The following is a 27287-nucleotide window of genomic DNA, read 5'->3' as shown; positions in this document are numbered from 1 at the left end:
TGATGCTTGAAATCATTGTTCTTCCATTGTTAACCTGCAAAGAAACACGTGCAGCCATCATTGCGTTGCATAAAAATGGCTTCACAGGCAAGAATATTGTGGCTACTAAGATTGCATCTAAATCAACAATTTATAGGATCATCAAGAACTTCAAGGAAAGACGTTCAATTCTTGTCAAGAAGGCTTCAGCACATCCAAGAAAGTCCAGCAAGCGCCAGGATCGTCTCCTAAAGAGGATTCAGCTGCGTGATCGGAGTGCCACCAGTGCAGAGCGTGCTCAGGAATGGCAGCAGGCAGGTGTGAGCGCATCTGCACGCACAGTGAGGCGAAGACTGTTGGAAGTCGGCCTGGTGTCAAGAAGGACAGCAAAGAAGCCACTTCTCTCCAAAAAATAACATCAGGGGCAGATTGATGTTCTACAGAAAGTATGGTGTATGGACTGCTGATGAAGCCTCTTTCCGATTGTTTGGGGCATCTGGAAAAATGCTTGTCCGGAGAAGAAAAGGTGAGCGCTACCATCAGTCCTGTGTCAGGCCAACAGTAAAGCATCCTGAGACCATTCATGTGTGGGGTTGCTTCTCATCCAAGGGAGTGGGCTCACTCACAATTTTACCCATAAACACAGCCATGAATAAAGAATGGTACCAAAACAGCCTCCAACAGCAACTTCTTCCGACAATCCAACAACAGTTTGGTGAAGAATTATTGGAATTATTTTCCAGCACGATGGAGCACCGTGCCATAAGGCAAAAGTGATAACTAATTGGCTCGGAGACCAAAACGTTGAAATTTTGGGTCCGTTGCCTGGAATCTTAATCCCATTGATAATTTGTGGTCAATCCTCAAGAGGCGGGTGGACAAACAAAAACCCACTAATTCTGACAAACTCCAAGAAGTGATTATGACAGACTTTTATGTTTTGGTGTTGTACTGACACATCACGTGACTTAGACACTTTGGGGGTTGTTGAGTTCTTTACATATTAATTATATATATTTTTGTTTTTGTTGTTGAGAATTTTAATTGTGATTTTTTGTATTATAGTTTATCAACAGTATGTGTTTTAATTTGTTTACTGGTTTGCGTGCACTTAAGATAAAAAAAAAAAAAGATCGCCACCACGGCAGACCCGATGGCATTTTCATGCTTCGCTGCATCATTTATTCTTACAATAATCACACGGTTGCTGTAACAGTACATTCAACGGCTTCAGCTCTCCCGCTTGCAGCCATACACGTCACCACCACCAAACCTGCGGCGGCATCGCAGAACACGCCCTACCACATATCCCCCTTGCCCGCTTCACCTCACCCCGCGAGCAGGCGAGGGAATCGGCCTGGACCATCGACGCCCCACGCCCCAGCCCAGTGATGGGGAAGTGTCCACTCTGGTGGTTGCCCGCGCCTCCAGCGGAAGCCCGGGAGCTGGCCTGATGGCCACCCATATGTCAAGCAGCGGCAGCGCAGCAGGCGTGGAAGTGAGCTGGGGCTTACAGGCAGCTGGGCAGACGGCCGGTGTTCCAGATCTACTGGCGTTTAGATCAACTGGCGTTGGTCAAACAGATGTGTGGCAGTCTTGCGTTTCAGAAGCTGCTACCGACAAACCAGCAAAAAAACACATCTCAAACACACTCCGTCAGTCTTGATGCTGTTGAACAACAAAATGTTTAAAAATGTCTCAAGTTTACCTGGTGATATCCTCGTGCGCGACGCGATCGCAAAAACAGCAAACAATTAACACCACGCCGATGTTGTTCACAGGACAGCAAGAGTAAACGATCGGGAGACTCTTGTCGTCGTTATCGTTCCCCTCATACGTTTTATTTCTCCGGTTTCAGCGTTTTTGAGTCATTCCATGAAAATGGCACAATTTGAGTCCCTCTCACCTCTTATGGTGTATTTCATCTATTGGGTCACCAAACTTTCTATTTAAACAGCTTTACATATATATTGAAATGTTCCCTTTAATACAGTGTAAAAAAACTGAACTAATTTTTATCTTTTTATGGGAAATAATACAGTTTTTTCATTTGACACCACCTATTTTGTCATGTCCCTCATGGCCTTGATGAAAATTTACTTTGAAAATACCAAATAAAACTATTTAAAAAGTCAATAAATGTTGGTATCAACCTAAACATCTATTTGTGCTCTTTTGCTGTTAATATTTCTTTTTTTCAAATTTAATTGTTAATTATTTATTAAAATCACAATTATTCCTGTACCTGACTAACCCCTCAACCCCGTTACATGAATGATCCCACCCCCATAAATACAATGGTGTGATCCAGAATTGTTATATACATCAGGAAGTGACATCACTGAAGTCTTTTGGACAACAGGACCACAGAGACAGGCAAGTTGCTCCATTCTTTTCCTTTATTTTAGTCATTTATCTTGTGATATTGTGGTCGTCAACCTCAATGACTCAACACCGTAACATGAAAAAAAAGAAAACTATTACTTATGAAAAAGTTTTTTATTAGTTCATGAATATATGGTGATTTTGAATTTCATGCATGCCATGTGTTCTCTGTCTGGTATTCACTATATTGAACAGCTGCCAGTTTGTGCAAAAATCTCAACCCAGTCACACTCAACCCTGTTATGTTTTTGATTGTAACGGGGTTGTGAGATTGTGATGGGGTTGAGATTTTGATTTGAGTTATCCAATTATTTGAATTAATTATTATTATATTCAATCACCATTCTTATACTGCATGCATGCTGAATTTAATTACGTTCCATGTTAAAGATGGCACCAACAACAGCAGCAGAAAGGCAAAGGAAGTATCGGGAACGCCTTAAAGCTGATCCTGAAAGAAGGGAGAGAAACCTGCAGAGTGAGTGTGAGAGATGGAGGCAACTGTCAAGGTGACAGTCAAGAAATCTTTGGAGGGCACACAAGAAAACCTCATTGAGCTCTTCCGCAGCTTTTTAAAGAAATTTAAAATGCATCACTTTAATATCAAGCAGTAGTATGCCTTCTGCCGTGAGTAGAGAAAGAACAACATGTCAGGGGAGGAGACTTTGATACATGTTGACTTCTCAGAAAACTACAGCTGTAAATACAGTTCTCAAGTTCAGGTCGTCCACTTTGGGGCTTGATATCAGCAGGCCACCCTTCGTACTGGTGTGTTGTATGTTGGTGGACTCTCAGAGCCTGTGTGCTTTAGCACCCTCTCCCTCAGTAGACATAAAGGCCCTCCAGCAATATGGCAGCACCTAAATCCTGGGCTAGATTACCTTCAAGGCCAACATCCACAAGTATCTGTGCTGCACTTTTTAAGCCTGTATGCGATACAAACAACAAAGAAACTTCTACTTTTTCACTACAGAACTGGACAGAAGAGGATTCAAGGCTGGTTCTTGGAATTTTTTCGAGGCCAGTCATGGAAAAGGAGCACCAGATGGTATCGGGGGAGCCTTAAAAAGAGCAGCTGACATGATGGTAGCAAAGGGGCATGACATCCCAGATGCAGAAGAGTTATTCAGGGCCTTGTCTGAAACAAACACAAGTGTGAAACTGTTCTTTGTGAAAAGTGAAGATGTTGAGGAAGCTATGAAGAAAATGCCAAAGCAGATACCAGCTGTTCCTGGAACCATGAGAATTCACCAGGTCGTTACTGTAGCTCCAGGAGAACTGATGGTTCGTGATGTAAGCTGCATGTGCACAACACGGAAGCAGTTTAACTGCAAATGCTTCAACACCAAGTGTTTCACTTTGGGCCAGAAGAAAGAAACAGCTGTATCACAGACAGGCAGTGGGGGGGATCCAGGAAAAGAAATCCAGTGGGAAAGTCCAGAGCTGATTGGTAAATGGTGTATTCTCAGATATGACGATGATTTGTATCCAGGCATCATTCTAAAAATACAAACAACACAAGTCCAGGTCAAATGCATCCATCGTGTTGGGTCAAACCGATTGTTCTGGCCGCATCAGGATGATATCCTCTGGTACTTGTTTGATGATGTCCTTGAACTCATTCCACCCCCACGGGCTGTGACAAAGTGTGGAAGTCTTGAAAGAGGTCTGGAACCGACTCAAAAGATGAATTCATGAAACAAAAGGCACATTCATGCATACATACAGACACACACACTGATGCAGGCACACACATGCAAAAACACTCTGACACAGACACAGACACATTGAAATCGTTAACTGATTATTATTGTTATTACTTCAACCAGTTCAACAAGTTTAATTGTATGTTATTGCAGCAAAGATGAGGTGACTTTTAGCACAACTCATGAGGCTCTCTTATGCCTAGACACACACCCACCCACCCGCCCTCACATACACATACACATACACAAAACTTAATTCTACTGCAATTTGTATCTGGTGTCCTTCCTATGGTTACAAAGTGAGATATAAGGCTAATGGAAAGCCCTGTACATTGAATTTAAGAGTAAACAACTATTTATATGTAAAGCTGTATTTGTCTCTTCAACCCTGTTATGCTAGTCTCAACCCCGTCACACCTACATTTTCATATATTATTTTCTTAAAATGTTGAAAAAATAATTTAATGTTTGGGGATTTCTCTCTAAAATATTGAGAGGTATCATCTGATCATTGATTTTGATTACAATTCTTAGTTAAACTAAATTTTTGATGAAAAATGACAAGATTGCTTTCACTCATTAGTTACATTTCAGGATTTAAGAGAGTAAAAATGTGTGATTTTGTCATTTTTCTATGTAAAATTATTTAATTAGTATGGGGGACATCTAATTAATGTAAACATATTGATTTCTTTAGAAATACATTTTAAGATAATATTCAGAGAGCCTCCAAAGTGTCCATAACGGGGTTGAAGAATTACAGTCACTACATCTTGAAAATATGATCAATAATAAAAGAAAACTAATGCCTGAGATGGGAAAATGCATTTTTCTGATAGTTAAATCTATCCTTAATGATGTGGGATATACATATAAATAATACATTTTGGTAAAAAATGTGAAAACATCCAAGTCCAATTTTAACCATTCTCGTGGAATGACTCTTTTGCTTCACAACTAAAGCGAGCAGTTGACTTTGTGCACTAACATGGACTCGAATCAACCAGCGCCACCTCTGGCCAAGTGCCACAGCCTATAGCCAGATCAACTTGTGACACACATCTGCAGCACGTTTGAATTCGTTTCATGCACAACACATTTGTACCTTTCAATTGTGTCTGTCTGTGCGTCATGCAAATAAACCTTTGATATGATGGAAATGATATCATGTATTTATTATTGGCCTACATTTGTACAAAATTCCAAATTATATACACAAAGTCATAGAAATCACCACCCCTGTTCATCATGATTTTAATATTCTCTTTTTCCATAACAATGAAATACGCGTTGGACAAATATGACACATCAGTATTCCATTAGTGTTGTCACATCACATCCTGTAAGCAGAGTCTGTCTGTGTCTTTTCTCTGGAAATGAATATTTCCAGCCAATATAGGCAATCCATCAACGTGGCTGGAGAGTTGGTAGTTATATACAGTCTGTATAAGTGTGGTCAGTCTAATGAACATTTATAAGGAGATGGTAGTTATTGTGAATTTACAGCAGTTACACAGTGTAAACATACACGGCAGACCCAGTGGCATTTCGACACTTTATTGACTCACACGGTTGCTGTCCACAATACCCACAGAGCTGCAGCTCTCCCGCTGCCCGCTCAACATTATCACAACAACAACCACCACTACAGGACCCAGTACAATATTTAAGTCGGCGGGGCGTGATTGCGGATGCCGTACAGGTGCGCCCGCCTCCTCTGCACGGCACCGCAGGCCACGCCCCGCCACACCCCCCCATCGCCCGACTGAGGCCGGGGAACCATCCGGCCGAACCTACTCCCCCCACCGCGAGCGGGAGAGGGGATCAGCCCGGACCGTCGGCGCCCCCGGGCCCTGGCCAAGCGACGGGGAGTTGTGAGCTCAGGTGGCCGCCCGCGAACCCAGCAGCGTCGGCGAAGCTGGTCCGGAGGTCGGCCGCGTGGCAGGTGGACGCAGCGCGGTCGGCACGGACGTGCGCCCCGGCTCGCAGGCGGCTGGGCAGGTGGGTGAGCTGGTGGTGGGCCCAGCTGTTGCTCCACGTCCCTCCTCCGGGGAGCAGGAATGGGCGCAGGCCCCTGCTGGGCACAAACCACTCCCACCCGCGGAGTGGGGATGGGTGCAGCGGCAGGCTGGTCCCTGGCTGGTCGCAACCTGGGGGCCGGTGTTGTGCCAAAAAGTGATTGTCTGCCAAAAAGTGATTTCCGGTATTTGCCAAAAACTGATTGCTCGTATTTAAACTGCTGTAAGTAACTTGTTGGGCTATAATATGTGAAACATATGTTAAATGCATCCCATAGTCAAAGTCATATTGTCAAAGTCATATTGAGCCACAAACAATATTCGTGTAACAAGGTAAAAGCCGCAATCAGTTTTTGGCAGTGACCTTTATATAACCTTTATTTATGCAGTTAAAAAAAATCTCATTAACATTAAAAATGTCTTTTGTAAGAGTAAGTTGGCCAAGAGAACAGCAGAAATGGCAGCAAATATGACAATAGTTCTGTAAAAATATTTTAAACGAGGATAAAGGACCGGATTGGTTATAATGTAAGTACAATAACACAGAGCTGTAAAGATACTTGAAAAAACAGATCATTTTTAAATTCTATATATAACCCCTTTGTAAACGCTGTTCATCGAAGTCTATTTACCAACATACATAAAGATATTACACATAAAAAATACACGGAAACATTGGAAATCGGTTTTTGGCAGGCAATCACTTTTTGGCACAACACCGGCACGGGCGCCTGCACAGCCCGGATCTCCTCCACCCCATCGCAGTTGGATAGCGCCCCTGGGGGTGGCGGCGGTGTCGGGCAGGACCGGATCAGCGCCGCCAGGTACTCCATCCTCTGCAGGTGACGCTCAGTCTGGTCCTGCAGCTCTTCCCGTTGGCGGCGCCACACCGCCGCCTGCTCCTGCTGCGTGGCCGCCAGCTCGGCCACCATTTGCACCAGCTCCTCCCTCTGCTGGCCCAGTCCTGGATCCGCCGTGCCTCCCGTCCTGGGTTTCGGCACCACTGTAAACATACACGGCAGACCCAGTGGCATTTCGACACTTTATTGACTCACACGGTTGCTGTCCACTAGTACGGTGGCCCCTAGAGACAAAGCACGTACAAACTCCAAAACACTTGCAAACTCCAAAACACTTGCAAACTCCAAAACACATGCAAACTCCAAAACACATGCAAACTCCAAAACACTTGCAAACTCCAAAACACTTGCAAACTCTAAAACACTTGCAAACTCCAAAACACTTGCAAACTCCAAAACACATGCAAACTCCAAAACACTTGCAAACTCCAAAACACTTGCAAACTCCAAAACACATGCAAACCCCAAAGCACATGCAAATTCCAAAACACAACGGAAGTGCTCCAGGACGCTAGGGGCAGTGTTGAGCTTTTGTTACCTAGTAACTACACAAGCCAGGATGTACCAATGACCGGATTTGGGGTCTGCAGCCTTTTTTTTTTTTTTTTTTTTTTTTTTTTTTTGGGTCTGCAGCCTTAAAGGCCGCATTTTAAGGCCGATTATGTCACAGCGACACGACGAAGGCTGTCCCAATTCAAAGGCTGCTGGAAATGCGGCCCTCAAATGCGTCCTTAATTTCCCTGAATTTTAAGGATGGGTCGCTGTAGCCTTCATGGCCCAACATATCCCAGATTTCATAGCGCGGCTGTGGTGTGGATAATTTTGCCGAAAAAAACGGCGGAAGCGGAGCTGCCGAAGAGTAAACTTTCAGAAGTAAGTACTGAATATTATGTCACTTATTTATGCGCAAATGTTTTTTATAATGAAGAACATTAAAACATTACTGTTGGCCACATGTCGGGAAAGTTATGTGACATTAGCGATGTTTGTACTAACTTGGTTTTACTCCAAAATATACGCCAATAGTTGACTTTAATCTTACAGAGAATGTGATGATTTTATGGATAATTAAAGTCAGTCATATATCCACAAACACAACAGGCTGAAAGTCAGTGATGCTGCTCGGTTTGCAGTCCTGAATATCACGGCACAAGCAGGATTCACTGCACTGTTAATGTTAGCTATGTTATATTGCTGCCTCTGTTCGGTGGTGTCGAGCCAAATGGAGTTTAACGTGTGTTTGAATGAGCTGACGGTTCACTCGTTAAGCTGAAAGAAAGATGCTTTAATCACAGGAGTCACACATGTGTCCGCTGTACCATCTGGGAACTCTTCTTGTTTCGTAATAACACAGTCCTCCTTCTTTTGTGCTGTTTTGTAGCAGTGTATACACCTGAGACTGTCACCTGTCTGTCTGTCCTGCACTCTCTCTCTTTTTCTTTCTCTCTGATTGTGGAATAAAAGTATGAACATGTATTTATAAGTTACACTTGTGTTTGAATCCTGCAGCTTATCACGGATTTGATTTCCATGTGTGACAACTGCAAGTGTCCAGAGTGAGGACAGACTGAGGGACTCACTGCTGCACATCATCTGTGAGGCTTTGCACCCCCAATGATCCACCAGGAGAAACTCTGTGTGAGGAAGAGGAGGAGGAAGAGCCAGCAGCAGCTGACAGATGGAGAGAATAGACAGACTGTTCCCTGTTTGTGAAGGACTGCTAGGAAAGTTTAACATAACTAATTGTCTGTCCTGAATCAGTCTTATTAGGTAATGTTCAAATAATTTTATCATTCCAGTGTTTGCAGTGTGGGAGAAAGTACTCAGGGCCTTCAAGTTACACACTATGAAAGGAAGAAACAAGTTTAATATTCAGAAACCTAAAGTATGTATCAGCAGCTGAATGGACCTAAAAATAAATGTTTGTTTCAGTTCTATGAAGCTTTGAGTATTTTGGATCAGTAGTACTGCTGTGTTTGTTGCATCATATTGCTGTAATTGTTTATATGCTTTATATATTCTGAGGTAAGTTGATCTATAGTGTTACATCATATTCTATAAGGATGTTATGTGTTTGTATACTTTCTGCCCAGTTTGACCCATTTAGCAGAAGTCAGCCTGTTTAAGGCTCTGATAACTATTCTGTATGACTTAAAGCAGTTATGACATGGTCTGATTTTCTCACCCAATAAAGGAATATTCAATATATCAGTCTACTCTTCATTTTATCAGAAACAGTTATCACAGCTCATATAATTTCTTTTTACACACGTATGTAAGCAATGAGCCAAATTTAGTAATGCCAACATACTGAAGGAACAACATTTCTCTCTTATATATGATACACCTATATATGCACTGTCAAAGATACTTGTCTTTGAGTGAAGATTTAAGGTGATAAGACCTATAAATAACTGCAACTTGAATCTGTACTGAGGCTCAGTATTTGACACAGAGTTCATGTTTACTGCTGTAATAGCTAATAATGATTAATATAATAACTATAATATTGGCCATATTATATTTACATTACCAAAGTGATATGACTTTAGTCTCATGAACAACATTAGCTAATTGTTATTTACTAACTAATCTTAAATGACTGTTCAGTACAGAAATGAAGCCCAAAAATCATGTTTTACTGTCCTGTGGTCTCAACCTCAGATACTTATCAAATCACACAAAGCTCTTGTAGAAACAAACAAACAAATGAACAAAATATGTTTTCCTTCATTTCTGTCAAACAAAGTTGTATGACACGTTTCCAGCGGTTAGTATCATGGTTGCTAGGCAACCTGGGAAGCGCGACAGAGACTAGACCGTCCCATACAGACAAACTTGCCGTTTATTTTGCAAATCGAGCTCAACACTGCCCCTAGCGTCCTGGAGCACTTCCGTTGTGTTTTGGAATTTGCATGTGCTTTGGGGTTTGCATGTGTTTTGGAGTTTGCAAGTGTTTTGGAGTTTGCAAGTGTTTTGGAGTTTGCATGTGTTTTGGAGTTTGCATGCGTTTTGGAGTTTGCATGCGTTTTGGAGTTTGCAAGTGTTTTGGAGTTTGCATGTGTTTTGGAGTTTGCAAGTGTTTTGGAGTTTGCAAGTGTTTTGGAGTTTGCATGCGTTTTGGAGTTTGCATGCGTTTTGGAGTTTGCAAGTGTTTTGGAGTTTGCATGCGTTTTGGAGTTTGCATGTGTTTTGGAGTTTGTACGTGCTTTGTCTCTAGGGGCCACCGTACACTAGTGATGTGACGTTCTGTATCGAGGCTTCGAAGCTTGTGTCGAGTAATGGAGGGGGCGTTTCCGCGATGCGCGTATCGAGGCTTGCTTCATTTATGGGAGGAGCTGAAAATGATGACATCCGAAGCCTCGCTGCCCGGCTTTACTACGTGACTGGTTCATGGAGTGGTTCGAACTTTGCCGCGAGCTATGACAGCGATATAAACCCCTCAGACTCCATTCAAAATGTAGGTGTTTGAGGACAAAGGATTTAAAAAGATTTGTTAAATAATTAAATCCTAGCTATGTTCTCCCCACTAAAAAGGTCATAAAAGCAGTGAAAATTTAGTTTTTACAGAATAAAATGTGAACAGGCAGGACTGAGGCCTCAGTGTGTAGCTGTCCATACCTCAACGTTACAAAAGCACAACCACTGTCCATACCCCAACCACACCTCACAGTAAATGATCATTTCCATTTTAAGCATTTCCAAATGATCATTTTCCATACTGCCAGTATAAATATACACAGTATACTGCCATCACTACAATATAGATGTTTTACACACTCCTTTTGTTGTTGACATTTACAGGCTGTGTGCAAAAGGCCACACTCTTCAAATTCATGCCAACTAATATTTTTATGTCCAGTAGGTGTCCTACTAGAGCAAATGAAGCTTGAAGAAGCTTTGCACTGGGGTGAACCAATTGGATGAAAAGCTTCAGTGCTTCATGAAGCTTCATCTGCCCATCACTACTGTCCACAATACTCACAGAGCTGCAGCTCTCCCGCTGCCCGCTCAACATTATCACAACAACAACAACCACCACCACAGGACCCAGTACAATATTTAAGTCGGCGGGGCGTGATTGCGGATGCCGTACAGGTGCGCCCGCGTCCTCTGCACGGCACCGCAGGCCCCGCCCCGCCACACACAGTGATTAGTTATAAACAGAGCCAGTGAGAGTGAGTGGATTTAAGAAAGTCAGTGACTCAGGTGTGTCGACTGGTTTGTCATCTGTTTTTGAGTCTGGAGGAGACGTAGAAATCTTTTGTTTTAAATCTTAGCTAGGAAGATTCCTGTTTTAAAACAAGCACGTTTTGTGAGAAATGCAAGAAGTACATCTGCAGAAAGGACACAGTTACATTCTGTCCATCATGTGGACAAAATTGAAAATGTTGAGCATTGAAAAACTGAGAACGTTGGGCAAGTTCAAAAGAAATATGTTTGTAAGAGCAAAAAACCAAATTGTTCCTACAATAGTTATGGAAAGTCTAACTGTTTTATGTCTGTGTTCTACATGTTTATCTGATGGGAAATAAAGTTGCTATTGTTTTATTGCAGTTTCTTGACAGTTCTGAGTGGATTTACACAGTACGGGTCAAAATGACCCGCAACAAAATCAATGTCATTTTTTTGTTTTTCAACATAATACAAGGTGTTAATTTCCAACACTTGCATATGATCTTCAATTTGTAGCAGATCCACTATCACACAGCAGCTGGGGCAGTTTCAAATGGAGGTCAATCCACTGCTGCCACCCGTGGCCAAATACCACAGCCTACTACTAGATTAACTTGTGACACATCTGCACCTGCTGCTATGATCACATTGAGTAGTGGCTGAGTGGCTGCACTTACCCCTGGTACATCCAAATCTACCCACAAACACGTTGAAAGATGCAATCCCAGCAATGTGGATTGTCAACACTAAAAACAATCAGTAAGCAAAGACAACAGAGATCACTTTTTTCTGTTGATTTAGCACCCACAACATTTGTAGTCGCCTTCTGCACAGGGGAAGTCCACACACACTGTGGTACCACTTTCCGCAGAAAGTGCATTCAATCTGCAAGATTGAATGAGATTGTCAGAGTCATTGTCTGACTGTTTATTACTAATCACTGTGTACCTGCTGTACATTCACAGTAACTGCCATCTCCTTACAAATGTTTATTAGATTGACCACACTTATGCAGACTGTATAACAAGCAACTCTAAAATGTTTGTTCTCAGAGAAAAGACACAGGCAGACTACGCTAACGACATGTGATGTTACAACACTAGTGACATATTAGTGTCATTTCATTCATGTCAAAGGTTTATTTGCATGACGCACAGACAGACACAATTGAAAGGTACAAATGTGCATGAAACAAATTCAAACGTGCTGCAGATGTGTGTCACAAGTTGATCTGGCTGTAGGTTGTGGCACTTGGCGTCACGCATGAGGATATCACCAGGTAAACTCCCCACATTTTTAAACATTGTGTTGTTCAACAGCATCAAGACTGACGGAGTGTGTTTGAGATAACCTCACAAGTGTCACAGATGACACATTTGGCGTGTTTTTGCTGGTTTGTCGGTAGCAGCTCCTGAAACGCAAGACTGCCACACATCTGTTCGACCAAATCCAGTTAATCTAAACGCCAGTAGATCTGGAACACCGGCAGCTCTGTTGCAGGACGCAGCGGTAACAGCTGATACCTACACTAAACAAAGGATCCATGTGCCGGGTTCCCAAACACGGCCAACAAAATTTGAAAAAAAAAAAAAACAGAGAAAGACAACCAAGACTAGCACAAAACGGTAGTCCATGACTGCAGAATCTAACAGCTGAAACTTTAGATACAAAAAAATTTGGCAAAAGTAAAAAGGAGATAAGAAAGAAGCTGAGAATGAGCGGAGCTGCTGTAACAGGATGCCACGCACGGGGGCGCCGGTGTTCAAAGTAGTTCCATCTGCCAGTTAGTAACTGTGCTGCAGCGTTTGAACTAGCTGCAGTCGGCTAGCTGATGACAGACTAACACCAGAGTACAGACTGTTACATAAGTCGAGGTGAGATGAAATGAAGGCATGGATAGCTATCTCAAAGTCTGTAAAACAGAGAAATGGCTTCACTTTGCAAGTAGCTGAAGATGAAAGAAACTGGTCTTGATGACAGCATTAATATGTTTATCAAATGTTAGATTACTATCAAAACTCACTCCTAGGTTCCTCGCAAGGGCTTTTTCAAAATAAATTCCTAAGGGGCCAAAGTCATAGTGGTCACAGGGACCAAACACTCTGTTTTCTGTTCATTTAAGCTGAGAAGGTTTAAAGCCATCCATGCCTTAACATCCTCCAAACAATCCAGCAATCCCTTCAAAGGACTCACAGATTTATGTTTCAGTGGCAGGTAAATCTGTGAGTTGTCTGCATAACAATGGTGTGAGATGCCAGTTTTTTTTTTTAATATTGAGCGCATAGAGAGTGTTGGAGCCAAGTCCAGGCCAATATTTTACTCAGTTACATCATGCCATATTTAAGTATTTGTCATAATCTTTAAGTTTCTATTATAATCTTGAACATTTTATGTTATAATGTAATAGTCTGTGCTCCATAAATTAATCCTGCTTTGTTAGTCTGTCGTTGTTGTAAAGTGTTGATAGATGTCGTAAAGGTGGTGTTTATTTGGCCCACATGCGGAGGGGTGTGGGTAAAAGGTTAGGTAAGCAAGCAGGACGTGGAGCAACAGTTTTCTGACCGTCGCTGTTTTAATGTTATTTTTTGTTGTAACATAAAGGGAATGTAAACGGAGCTCCCACCAGAGGCATTTGTTTTGTAACTTTCGATTTGTATGGAAAATAAATGTTTTGCCCCTTTTTTCCTTCGCCTTGTTTTTGCTACCGGAAGGCATCCAAGCTACTTAACAAGAGCACGAGTCAGAAACTTTACGTCCTGCAGAAACGGCAAAGAAGGACCGAAGGTTGCCGTTAAAGAGAGGATATAAATTGAAAGAGAACTGTGCCAAGAATGGACCCCTGGGGGACCCCACAAAAAATTGAGGGTTTTGAGGAACATGTATCCCCTAATCTAGCAGAAGAACTTTGGTTAGACAGGTAAGATTGAAACCATTCCAATGCTGACAGTTGAAATAGTTTTATTAACTATGGCGAGCCCTCCAGCCTGGCCGGTAGTCCATGGCGACTTCAGATATTCACAGCCTGGAGGGACAACTTCCGAAAGCGAGCTTATCTCACCCAAGTTTAGCCAAGTTTCCGTCACCAGAAGAAAATTAAAGCGACGAGTGGTGAAGAAGTCGTTCAAAATAAAAGTTTTATCTTTTTTTAGCACCTCGCATTAACCACAGCCAATCTAGCTAACACAGGGTTGCTGGCCAATTCCAATAGGTGCACCAATTCCAGGGATCGCCCGGAGATGAACAACTTGATATCCGGGGCAAATTTGTTCAGGAGAGCGTAAGAATTAGCTGTCGGTGAAGCAGCCATGCAATTTTTGAATTTTACCAATACACTGCCCCGTTTCCCTCGCCTTCTTTGACATTTCTTCCTGGTGGGATGGCATTGTGGATCGCACCGGAGGAACAGTGGTACAGTCTCGAACACAGGTGGAATATGAAAATCTTCACGTCCTTGGGCCAGTCGGGATTGCTCTACAACAGTGGCTCTGATATTTAGTAGCGATTGGAAGTCATAAACCAGAAGTGTACAGACATTTTTGAAGACAACAGATGTAAACAAAGCTAGCAAAAACAAAGCAGGTAACAGCTGATGGCAAGCGGCACACACAGGTGCCATCAAATATCTATCCCTAAATCCACCTACAATCTGGACACCACAGGTTCTGTACAGCACGAGGGTTAATAAACTGTACCCATATCAATATGATGTGTAAATTGATTTATTCTTGTACCTCCGTGCCACAGTGGCTGGATTCTTCACCCCAGTGAAGAGGTTATTGTTATTGCCTGATTTTAATAAATTGAGCCGTTTGCTCTTTGGTACCAAAGCATATCACAAAAAGGTTAATTCTAAAAATCAAAATCAGCTGTATGTTAGCGGCAATACATGAAAATTCACAGCACCCACCATACAAGCTAGTTTACGAGCAGTTTTTACAAAGATTATATTATTTTTTAAAAAACCATATGCAAATACCCAAAGCCTAACAAAATGTAACTTTTATACGACCAGATTTTCATATACTTCCTGTGCATCCTAGCTGTTCCTAGGACTGCGCTCCGATCTCCAATGTTGTTCCTGGGATCTGCTTGAGCCAAATCTACTGATGCCACAGTAGATTTCACATTACACGAAAAGAAGAACAGGAATGGGGAATTTAATTGAAACTTACATACAGTACAGACTTACAATGATCAGTATTATAATTATGTACAAATATATACAGATGCATCAAAGAATACAGCCAGTCAAACCGGGGTAGCATTTGTTGTCCCTGAAAAGGATCAATGGTGGACCGTCAGTACACACTGGAGAAATGCTTCCAGTACTGTCAGCTGTTCAGTGGGTAGAAGACATGTGACCGTTACAATCAGGCATTTGTTCAGACTGAAGCTCTTCATTGGACAGTTTATAGTGTAGCTGCTCAGAAAGTAGAGCAGATGTCCTAACAGAGGTTCAGCAAACATTTAACAAAATACACATGATGGGACTTATAGTTGGCTTCTTATGGATTCCAGCTCACTATGGAGTCAGAGGAAATGAAACGACAGAGTTGTGAAGAAAGCCACAAAACATGGGTTAACTGACCTGGCTATTAACTTCTGTCAGACAGAAATAACGAGTATAATAAGGCAAGAAATAAAGGAAACATGACAAAAACAGTGGGAGGAAGAATGGAGGGGACGATGGTTGTATAAAAATTTAAGGAGGGTAGGAGAAATGAGAAGCACAGGAAGGAGTAGGAGAGAGGAGGTGGTCATATCTGGAATAAGATTTGGACATATTGATTTGAACACTACTATTGGTGACTGTCAAACCTTTGAGTCGCCGAGAAGCTGAATAGGGGGATAATGTTGACACGCCCGCTGTTCAAAACGTAAATTTACTGCAAAAGGGTTCAAGAAGTGAAAGTTGTCAGGCCTTATTCCAGTTTTTAAAACAGAGTATACATTTAGGGAGGATTTGGGTGTCGACGTTTCACTCCACACCAGTTGGTGGCGGTAATGCACCATTTTGGTGTTTGACAACCGCCAATAAACAATAGAAAGAAGAAGAAGTCTGTTCCGGTCTCACATGCTGGACACAGTTTACGCAGGCGGAGTTACCGTTTCATCCTAAGGAGTAAAATCGTGAATTTGAATGATAAAACAAACTAAACCAACGTTTGGATCGATATCTGCATCGATCTGCCCACCCTTGTCTCCTGGATCATCGCTGAGATCAGCGTGAACCACGTGGGTCTCTGCTCCCTGATCTGTTTCCTGTGTTTGGAAAGAGTTCCAGCTTCATCGCGGAGTTTCTCTCGGTTTGTGGGCTCATCTAAAGGTAAGCACCGAGCTAACTTTACTGTGAGTTCAGTTCATGTTGAGTTTAGCTCCTGAATGAGGTCTTCTGCTGCTCTCCTCGGTGTCTGTTCACAGTTTATTGTGAACACGTTGAGAGAAGAGTGAGAGTGTTTGGAGAAAAACACCAACTAATCATTAGCTCAGCATGCTGGGAGAAAGTTGGAGCAGAAAAGTCTTTTCATTGTCCCTGCAGCTGTTTTTCTGTATGCACCAAACCTCTACAGCCTCATTTCTATTTGAAGTGATAACAGGAAATGGATGAGAGCGATCTGCTGCAGTATCAGGGTCACAATAAACTTTATTGTCCAGCTGCTGTGGATGAACACATGAGAGGAAGTGAACTCCTACAAAGTCTCATTTTAATGAGTGTGGCTGCTGTAAAGTGATGCACAGGAAGATGTTAACAAAAACTAATGAAACAGAGATGAAAGTAAACAGTGTTCATATTTGAAAGCACAGAGAATAAAAATATATTGTGGAGGTTAATGTGCAGCTCCTGGTGATTTGGAAGAATCATGTTTTTAATCATGTTGTGGATTGAATGTTTAAGGTTTAAAGCTGCACTTCCCCCAAAAAGAATAAAGTATAATCGTGAAGAATGTAAAAATGTCTTCCTGTGTCAAACACAGCTGCACTCAAAGCAGGAAGGAAAGCACTGAAACCACTGATCAAAGCTAATTAATCAATGGCCATGATTACCGTTCACAGTGAGTGAGTCGCTGCAATTACAGCATTTGATCAATGAGCTTTAATCACTGGTTTTTGGGGAATGATGCAGGTGGTGGGACTGGGGAGCTGAAGGTGTGGAAAGCGTGGGGTGGGGGAGTAACAGCTCTGTCCCTGTTTGTTGATGGAGTCTTTAAACTTGTAGTTGCTGTTTTGCAGACTGAAGCAGAGTCGTTAGCTGAAAACGGGTTTTAGAGGTTCACTCAGGACACCTTCTCAGGCTCTTACAGCCTTACCTGTATCATAACAAAGTGTATAAACCCCAATCCACCTTTAACATGGTCCTTCTCCCAAACCTTCAAATAGGACTTTCTGGCCCTGTCATAGTAAAGGGCTGCTTAGAATATTAGAGCCAATGTCACAAAGTTCCTCCTGAAGTATAAGTGAGTGAGAGAGTTTCCTCACTTTGCAGCACAACACGTCTCACAAGATTTCTACAAGCAATCAGAGTGAAATTTGTACTTTGTGTTGTCAGATGAACATATGAGACACTTTGACTCTTCAGTGCAGTGTGGAGCCTAATAAAGATCTGTTTTGTGTCCCAGCTGATCAGCAGGAGGAGAAGAGTCTGATGGAGCAGCAGAGGAACATTTTCAGCCATCTGGACTCAGCTGAGTCACTACAGAGGAAACAATGAGCTCAACACAGAAGGTGAGGAAAATATCACAGTTTCACCAAATAATCAGTCACGTCTAAAACTCTCATACTCCCAACCTGTTATATGACTGTGTTGTATTTTATTATATACTATGTATTTTTCAATTATATTTACAAACATTAAGAAGTCACAAGCAATTATTATTCTTTATTATTAGTAGTAGTATTAATTACATTTTCAATTGAATTCAGTGTCACAACAACAGCTGCCTTATGAGCACCTGTAGTTGTTTAGTGCTGTGCAAGTGGGGGGGGGGGGGGGGGGGGGGGGGTGAGTGACATAACCCCTGACTATGTCACTCAGTTTTGCCTCTTTCATCTTCATCTTAGCTTTCATGTGTTACTGTTTAGGCTCAGATCGGTTTAATTTTTGATGCCTGCAGTGATGAAATATCTCCCCGCAAATGCCTTAAACCAAAAGTAAAAAGCCTGTTTTGTAAATGTAAGTTGTAGAAAATACAGATATGTATGTGATATGTAGGGATGTTGGGAGTAAAAGTAAAAAATTCCTCAGGTTACAATCCGACTCTGACGTTCTCCTTCACTCAACCAAGCTAGTAACTGTTACATTGGATTTAATAATTTAGAAAATTATAAAAAAATATCTAATAGGAAACAGCAACGGGAAATATAAAAAAGTATAGACCTGGTAAACATTTATTAGTTTTCTGAGTGTTTTAGCATGCTAGTCTTAATATTAGTGTACAGCAGGAAGGATGGGCATGATTTTATGAGTGTTTGAACAGTCATGAATTATTTTTAGCACCAGGTTGGATGTAATGTGTTAGAACTACCAGCAGGTGGGGATAAGAGACCTTTAAGGTGTTTGGTGCCACACTCCACCTTCAGGTTTAAAACTAGTGTTAATGGAGGGAGTTTGAAGGTTGAGTTTGTTCCACGACTGCATTTCACTCACTGCCTCTGTTTGTATCTCTGTCACTGCAGGACCAACATGGAGCGAGAAGTCAGCGCTCTCAGGAGGCCGACAAACCTCACAGAAGAAAGAGAGAGAAAAAACCCACCTGTGATGAGTGTGGAAAGGAGTTTACTAGGAAGGCTTCACTAAAACAGCATCAGGTTATCCACACTGGAGAGAGACCGTTCAGCTGTGGCTTTTGTGGAAAGTCTTTTTCCAGGAAGGATGCTCTAAAACAGACGTTCCCAAAGTGTGGGGCCCGCCCCCTAGGGGGGGCGCAGAGCCATTGCAGGGGGGGCGCGGCATGAAAAGGGAAAAAAAAACCCAAAACAACGCTTGGACACTGTTAGCACGGGCGCCCACACAAACGCAAAGCAGGAGATGAAGCATCGCTGAATATGTTTCAACCAACTTCATTCTAAGCCAAAGACTAGAAAATATGGTGAAGCAAATCTTCCCTTTGGTTTCACCTGCACAAGTGCCGTAGGTCTCCCTGCAGAACTGGTTTTCCCTTCGTCGGGAGCAGCGCTGGGCTGTTTAAATCACGGACAAACAGTATCCCACATTCTTGATTTTTAGTTCACAAACACTTGTTGTAATGACTAACTACTCCTGACATTTTGGAGATGTTTGCTCTTTATACAGTAAAGTTACAGCTGGATACAAATAACATCAGGCTGATCCTGCCACGATTTGTTCCCCCGGTTCAAATCACGGACAAACAGCATCCAACAGTTGTTTATGTTTTTGAACCCATTTTGCACAGAGAGGGAATTTTTGAAAAATGTATTGATAGCAATGTTGAATATTATTACACAGGAAAAAAAACAACTACATGTAAAATAATCACACCGTGACGCCTCTGCCTTTGTAAATGGAGGGACAGTAACTGTGTGTAAAACCTGCAGATAGTCAGATTAACAGTATTTTGTCTCTATCTGCCATTCTGCAATTCATCTCATGTAAACAATAACGTGGCCACAGCGTGACGTGAAAAAAGACACATGATACCTTTGACGTTGCGTGAAGAACTCTATATTCCTCGTCCACACATAAACGCAAAAAAGGAGTTTTAAAAAAATCTTGAAACGCCGTTTACGTGGACGAAACAGCTGCGTGTTCAAAAATACCCGTGTAGGTGCAGACGTAGCGTAAAAGAGTTAGTAGTTTATTTTCTTACTACCTGTAATTTATTGCAGATTACTTGTATTTGCTTAATTGTTTACTAAATGTTTGAGGTGTGAAATAAACCGCAATGGAGCAAAATATGGGTGTGTGTGGTTGGAGGATGTGTTCGTGCGCGCGTGCGCGCGTGCACGCGTGCACGCGAGGGGGGCGCGAACATTTTTCTTGTAAAACAAGGGGGGCCCAGCAAAAAAAGTTTGGGAACCACTGCTCTAAAATATCACCAACTCATCCACAGTGGAGTTAAAGCGTACAGCTGTGATCAGTGTGGCAGAGCTTTTATTCACAGTAGCAGCTTACAGAGTCATCTAGTTACCCACTCTGGAATTAAGGCATACAGCTGTGACATCTGTGGCAAAACTTTCAGCCATATACGGAATCTAAATAGACATCTACGCATTCACACCGGACATGATGTGTACTGCTGTAATCAGTGTGGCAAACAACTTACAACCAACACGCAGTTACAACGCCACATGTTTACCCACACTGACGAGAGACCTTATAAATGTGACCTGTGTGAGAAGACTTTTAAATCTCCACATTACCTGAGAGAACACCAACAGATCCACACCAGAAAGAGACTCTACAAGTGCAGTTACTGTGAGGTATGTATTTATATTTTTATCTTGTCATTTTAGCCTGACTGTTTGGAACAACTCTGCTCATTAAACTGTGTTAGCATGTTAGCAATTCTACTGCATAGAAAAAGCAGCTCTGAGTGATTATTCAGATTTTCATTTCAGTTATGATTTTAGTATTACTGTAGTATTATGGTGGTAGTATCGTAGTTACTGCAGCCCAGTAAACTGAGTGCGTTAAACAGTAAAATGTAATTGGACGTCTGCAGAGATGCTCTTTATTTCAGGCGACGTCCAGGATAAAAATGTTGAAGGACTGACTTACACTGTCTTTGTGTCTTTGTTTAGAAGCAGAGCGACACAGATGGATCCAGTTCTCAACCCTGTCATCACTGTGGTGGTGGGAAAGACTTTCGTTGTGACCTCTGTGGAAAAACTTTCAGTTGGCAAGGCTCCCTAAAAAGACATCAACGTAGACACACTGTAGACAAACTGAAATACTGCAAAGAATGTGGGAGAAGCTTCGCCACACCAACTGATTTAAAACTACATGAATTGATTCACAGTGGGGTTAAAAAGCACTTCTGTGAACAGTGTGGGTCATCCTTCACATCTAAAGGTGGGCTTAAATCACACAAACGAGTCCACACAGGAGAGAAACCATACAAGTGCAGACACTGTGACAAAAGCTTCTCACAATCAAGTGGTCGTAACTATCATGAACGTGCACACATGGAAGGAAACTACAGCTGTGACCAGTGTGACAAGAGCTTCAGAAATCTCAGTTCATACTCCAAACACAAACGATCCCACGTTACTAATAAACTGTTTCACTGTTACCAATGTGCCCAAACATTCACTTCATTATCTGCTCTGTGCAAACATCAGCGTGATCACGCAGGGCTGAAATCACTCCCATCACTGGATCACAGTGAATCTGAAGAGACAGAAAGATCCTCTGGTTTCAGTGTCAGACTTAAAACCCTTGAGATCAGGCTCCACAGAGTTCAGATCGAATCTCCTGTAAACATCTGATGAAAATGTTCCACTGGATGGATGGATGTATAATCTCTTTTTCTGAAGGTTGCTCTCTTCCTGTTTCTGCCAGTGCTGACTGCACAGATGTAATATAGATCCATGTCACTGTTTGGAAGTATCAGAGAACTGCTGATGCTGTAAAGTTGCTGGTCAGTCTGATGGGCTGTTGTGTTGTTGTTGGTGATGGTGGATGAAGGGCTGGTGGACCAGGTGAGCTCAGGTTGATCCCGTCTGAGCTGCAGGTGATCCTTTGTCCTACTTGTTGGAGATTAACTTTACGGACTGGAGCTGGAAAAAAAACTAAGAATAAAAAAAAAACCAAAAGAAAAATATATTTCTAAAGAAGTCAGAACACAATTTTCCTTTTCTGTTCATTTCATGTTAACATGATTTAATTTATCAAAAATCATGTAAACATGGTGAATGGACTGCTGAGGACTGGGGCAAAGTCATATTCTCAGATGAAGTCTCTTTCCGATTGTTTGGGGCATCTGGAAAAAGGCTTGTGCAGAGAAGAAAAGGTGAACGCTACCATCAGTCCTGTGTCATGCCAACAGTAAAGCATCCTGAGACCATTCATGTGTGGGGTTTCTTCTCATCCAAGGGAGTGGGCTCACAATTTTGCCCCAAAACACAGCCATGAATAAAGAATGGTACCAAAACACCCTCGAACAGAGAGCTAAAGATTAAAAATGCCCAAGGCGAAGCACTCAAAAGTCTGGCTGTCCTTCACAGCATCTGATGAAGCACCTGGTGATGCATAGCGTTTTTGTAAAAGCTAGAAAATGCACCGTATTTGATAGCTTGCTGCAAGACCTCACACCGAGCACATCTACTGCAGATGTGGTGCCTGTTATCGGACCTGGAGTTAGCAACATCCCCCAAGAACCCGAAGAGTGGAGTCCTGGCCTCTAGCCCTGCCAGTGTAGCACCGGTTCCAACCAAAGGAGTTATGTTGTATCAACAGAAAAGGCTAACTTGGTTATCATTTTGCAGAAAAAAAGAGACTGCTAAAAATAAAAACACAAGAGGTTTTTGTACAAAGTTTGTGTTTTCCATTCTTTAACCTCCAGTTTTTGGGTCTGCTCTAACGAACATGCCGGTGGTGCTCCCCGCCGTGAAATACGGTTAAAACTGTAAAGCTGTATGATTGTAAGCAGTGTTGGTCAAGTTACTTGACAAAAGTAATCAGTAACTAATTACTGATTACTTCCCCCAAAAAGTAATCCTGTTACTTTACTGATTACTTATTTTCAAAAGTAATTAATTACTTAGTTACTTTTTAAAAACACAATTTACAACCTGAATAGGTGATAAAGCGATAGATCTTTTAGCCCAATTCTACTTTTTCTACATAATCCATCATACAAAATGTAATCAAATGGACAAGTCTCCTTTTAAAACTTGTTGTCATGAGACATTCTCGCAAAAAAATCAAAGTTTTAGTAACGCGGTAACGCAGCGTTCCTACAGGAAAGTAACGGAAATCTAATTACCGTTTTTGCAATAGTAATCCCTTACTTTACTCGTTACTTGAAAAAAGTAATCGGATTACACCTTACTGCCCATCTCTAATTGTAAGTGGGAGACAGGATGAAAACAGGACATCCCCTACACTGAACGACTGACCACAGCAGGAATATTCCTCCCACATGGCTTCATATGTGTTGTTCAGTTACCTGTTTACAAGTTGGCGACACCCCTTAAGAAATATCAGCAAACAGTGGCTGAGTCCACCACATGTCCACAAGTCCACACCTCCACCAAATTAACAAAATGTAAGTGGAACACGTTCAGGGACCTACCGCTCCAGTAGATAGCTTGCTGAGGTTTTGTTGTCACAACTCCTTTCTGTTTATTATTATATATATAATATTTATATATTTTACAGAAATCATGTAATTCTTGAATCTTATGGAACTGCCATAACGAATTAATTAAATACACCCTTAAATAATGAATTAAATGTGGCAATAATTAATTACATAAATATTTATGATACATGTAATTAATTAATTATTGACACTGTTCTGTTATTACTAAAAGTTGTAAAATGTATCACTAAAATATCATTCTCAGTCAGTTGTTATTCATTATGTGTTTACAACATGCTCTGTGGTTGCTCCAAGTAATGCACTTTAGAAACGCCTTTATTTTGAAAAAAAAAAAAAACTAACCCTAACCCTATTGAACAGGAAGTCCGCTCAGTCGAGCAAAGCAAGTGACAATTGTGATGGTAAATTCGATTCCTTTTACTGAATCGAGTTTTAATGAGTCATGCACCAAAGTGAATCGGGTTCTTTGAGTCATTTGATTCACTAAGTCAGTTGACCATAGAGTGGAAAAAATGTACATTTTCACTCAAACTTAATTTGTTTCTCTTTTTTTATGTCTATCCTACTGCTAAGATGAGTGATTCTATAAGAAAACAACTATTTTATAGAGCAAAAAAGAGCAAAAAAATTTCTAAAAGGAATATTTATTTTGTTTATTTTTATTTTATTGGTATTTTCCTTAAATGTCTCAAATATATATATATATATATATATATATATGTGTGTGTGTGTGTGTGTGTGTGTGTGTGTGTGTACTTTTTTTTTTTCTTCTAAACATCCACTGAGCTCTGAGCCAGGGGGCGGTAATGCGCCTTAACATTGGTTGCCAACCAAGAAGAAGAAGAAGCTGTAAGCCAGGAGGGAGGAGGTGAGCGAGTCCTGAGTGATTCGCATTATCTATAAGCTGAGGCTGGTGAAAAGGGTCTAATTGCAAGGCTCAAGAAAGTAATTAATTAAGTCTTGACCAGGGGTCAGCAATCTTTTGACACCCAAAGAGCCATTTGGACCCGGTTTCCACACAAAAGAAAACACTGGGAGCCGCAAATACTTTTTAACATCTAAAATGAAGATAACACTGTATATATTGTTTTTTACTTTTATGCTTTGTGTGAACAAATAAGGTGTGTTGCTTATGAAATCCATGAAGTGCTACAGAGAAAATTACATTTTATTTATGTAATTAACACATTTTGAACTCTTAAAGAAATATAACAAAGGGAAAAACACCCAGCTGAAATAAAATGATCCATGTAGCAAACAAAAACTGTTGTGAGCCGCCACCCTTATATCGCCTTTGGGCTTTTGGAGCCTTGACCTGGCTTTTAAAAGATATTGGGAAAAAAAAGCACTATCTTGCTAAAAGAAAAAGAAAAATAGATATTGCCTAAATATGTATTTTAACTGGTTAATGTGTGTGGCGGGGCGTGGTCTGCAGCGCCGCTGCAATTAAAAAACTAGTTTAAGGTGTCCTGCATATGTGATATATATTTTTCCCTATATGAAGTCATTCTTTTTTTGAACAAAACTTGAAACAGAGCCAATAAATCTTTCAGTCATTTCTACCCCCCCAATCCTACATGCATACTGCCCTTTAGGGCTAAGCCCTGGGTGTATGTGATGTCTGCCTCTGCCTCTGCTGAGAGATATGGAGCCAGCGAGGAATAGAGGAGGTTCTGTTGTGTGGGAGTATTTTGAGTTGCTTTTGGTCAATCGGGTGGGTTTTCCAGCTTTGTGTTCTTGTTGTTTGCTTTTGTTTTGTGTATGTTTATTTTATCTGAAAACGGGAAAACTTAAAATGTCAAAAATCTGCTTTTCATAATATAATTATCATGAAATAACTTTAGAAAAACTTCCACTTGACTCTTTACGTTTAATGTTATTAAAATATAAATTTGATTTTTTGAATAATCTTAAAATGTTAGTCTGCCAAATGTGCAGCAATTTAATTTATTTATTCTCTTTAGCTGATATTTTTCAAATAAAAATAAAGGAGATTATAATGAATCAAGCATTTCTGTTCTTTTAGTTCCAAAGTGGGAGTTTTCTCACTGTAAAGACTCGAGTTCAGTGTTGACTGTCTGCTCTGTGTTCTCGAACTCCTGAATGCGCTGGGTTGTTCAGTTTTCCAGCAAAACAAAATTTGTATTCAAGCATTATTTGCTCATTTCCATCGAGCTCCTCCTCACCTGCTGTGCATCTGTGTTCAGCAGCCTTTCCTCTGTGTTTCTCAGGTTTTGTATTTCAAATAGTACTAGTATTTTAAAAGGTAATAAAATCTTTCATCAGTTTCATAAACTTTAACCCTGTATTAGTGTTATTGTTTTTGAAACTCACCTGTAATGTTTTCTGTCAGTGGTGTATGTTTAACATCACTGTGGCTTCTGTGAATCTGTTCTGTTTTATTGTTTCTAAACTTTTACGTTGTCTATTTACAGCCTTTGGTTAGAGAAGTGCTTTTAGCTGCTTATCGGAGGAGAATGTACTTCCTGAACAAAAATGACCCCTAGAGGCTGAAGATAGTAATGCATATATCATGTTTTAGATTTTTCGTTTCTGTTTATGCATTACAGTAAAATGTTTAGGAAGTTGTGGGGATAAAAACAAACACTTCAGTCAACTCACACTTGGACCCTGAAATGTGTGAAGATCTAAATATTTATCAAAGTCAGATTTATAATATGTGATGTATAACTGTGTTTTATAGGGAAAACAAAAACAAGGTTGAGTATGGAGAGAAATAACAGAATAACAGAGATTAATGAAATATTACACAGACATAAAGAATCCCATTTTTAAAATCAGTCACTCCTGTTAAAAGATATTATTGGAATATGTTTACAAATCTCTAAATAACATTTACCCTGCAATAACACAACTTGGAAACTCCCATTGTAAATTAGTGCTATATATAAAAGGAAATACATACATGAACTAATAAAAAATAAAATACAATTTCATAACATTAATATAACCACTAAGGAAACCTAAAATCATCAAAACAACTTCGCCAGTACAATAAAATACCCTGAAATTGATCAGAAACTGAACTGATGACTTCCTACTTAGATATTTGTTTCAGTTCAGTGATGGTGGATTATAACCTCCATTCAAATCATTCAAATCATTAAAAAAAGAGAAAACTATTGAACATGTTATATTATACTGTGAGAAAGTAACTGATCCAAAACCTCAGTAACATAAAAATGAAACTGGATCTTATTGATTTACAGCAAAAGGACTCAAGAAGTGAAAGTTATCAGCCCTTATTCCAGTTTTTAAAAGAGAATAAATTGTTTGGGAGGATGTGAGGGTCGATGTTCCAGTTCACACTCCACACCAGTTGGTGGCGGTAATGCACCATGTTGTTGTTTGACAACCACCAATAAACAATAGAAAGAAGAAGAAGAGGGCGGAGCAAAGTGAGGACGCTCCACGAGAGGAGGTGTTTGCACAGAGAGCTGCTTCTTCATTCAAAGAGAATAAAGTAGTACCAACGTTTGGATCGATATCTGCATCGATCTACCCACCCTTGTCTCCTGGTTCGTAGCTGAGATCAGCGTGAACCACGTGGGTCTCTGCTCCCTGATCTGTTTCCTGTGTTTGGAAAGAGTTCCAGCTTCATCACGGAGTTTCTCTCGGTTTGTGGGCTCATCTAAAGGTAAGCACCGAGCTAACTTTACTGTGAGTTCAGTTCATGTTGAGTTTAGCTCCTGAATGAGGTCTTCTGCTGCTCTCCTCGGTGTCTGTTCACAGTTTATTGTGAACACGTTGAGAGAAGAGTGAGAGAGTGTTTGGAGAAAAACACCAACTAATCATTAGCTCAGCATGCTAGGAGAAGTTGGAGCAGAAAAGTCTTTTCATTGTCCCTGCAGCTGTTTT

The 27287-nt window shown here is 41.0% G+C and overlaps 1 protein-coding gene and 1 pseudogene across 3 annotated transcripts in view; both read left to right on the top strand.

The window, feature by feature from the left end:
- The window catches only part of LOC148101545 (uncharacterized), a 92675-nt gene that overhangs the window by 51076 nt on the left and 14312 nt on the right, over nt 1-27287 (top strand). For 2 of the 3 annotated variants that reach the window (XM_087846421.1, XM_087846417.1), the window contains one exon: nt 21155-21570. In XM_087846421.1, coding sequence (XP_087702547.1) covers nt 21155-21570 — 416 coding nt within the window. Of the gene's footprint in view, nt 1-17775; nt 17848-18798; nt 18897-21056; nt 21571-27287 lie in introns of those variants that run through there. The other variant, XM_087846418.1, reaches the window with a different exon arrangement.
- LOC148101546 (uncharacterized) lies at nt 2952-4054 on the top strand (annotated as a pseudogene).

This window comes from Neolamprologus brichardi, chromosome 9 (genome assembly GCF_056152115.1).
Source record: "Neolamprologus brichardi isolate AB-2024 chromosome 9, ASM5615211v1, whole genome shotgun sequence".
Classification (NCBI taxonomy): domain Eukaryota; kingdom Metazoa; phylum Chordata; class Actinopteri; order Cichliformes; family Cichlidae; genus Neolamprologus; species Neolamprologus brichardi.
Note: the sequence above shows the minus strand (reverse complement) of the source record. Positions and strands in the feature narration are given on the sequence as shown.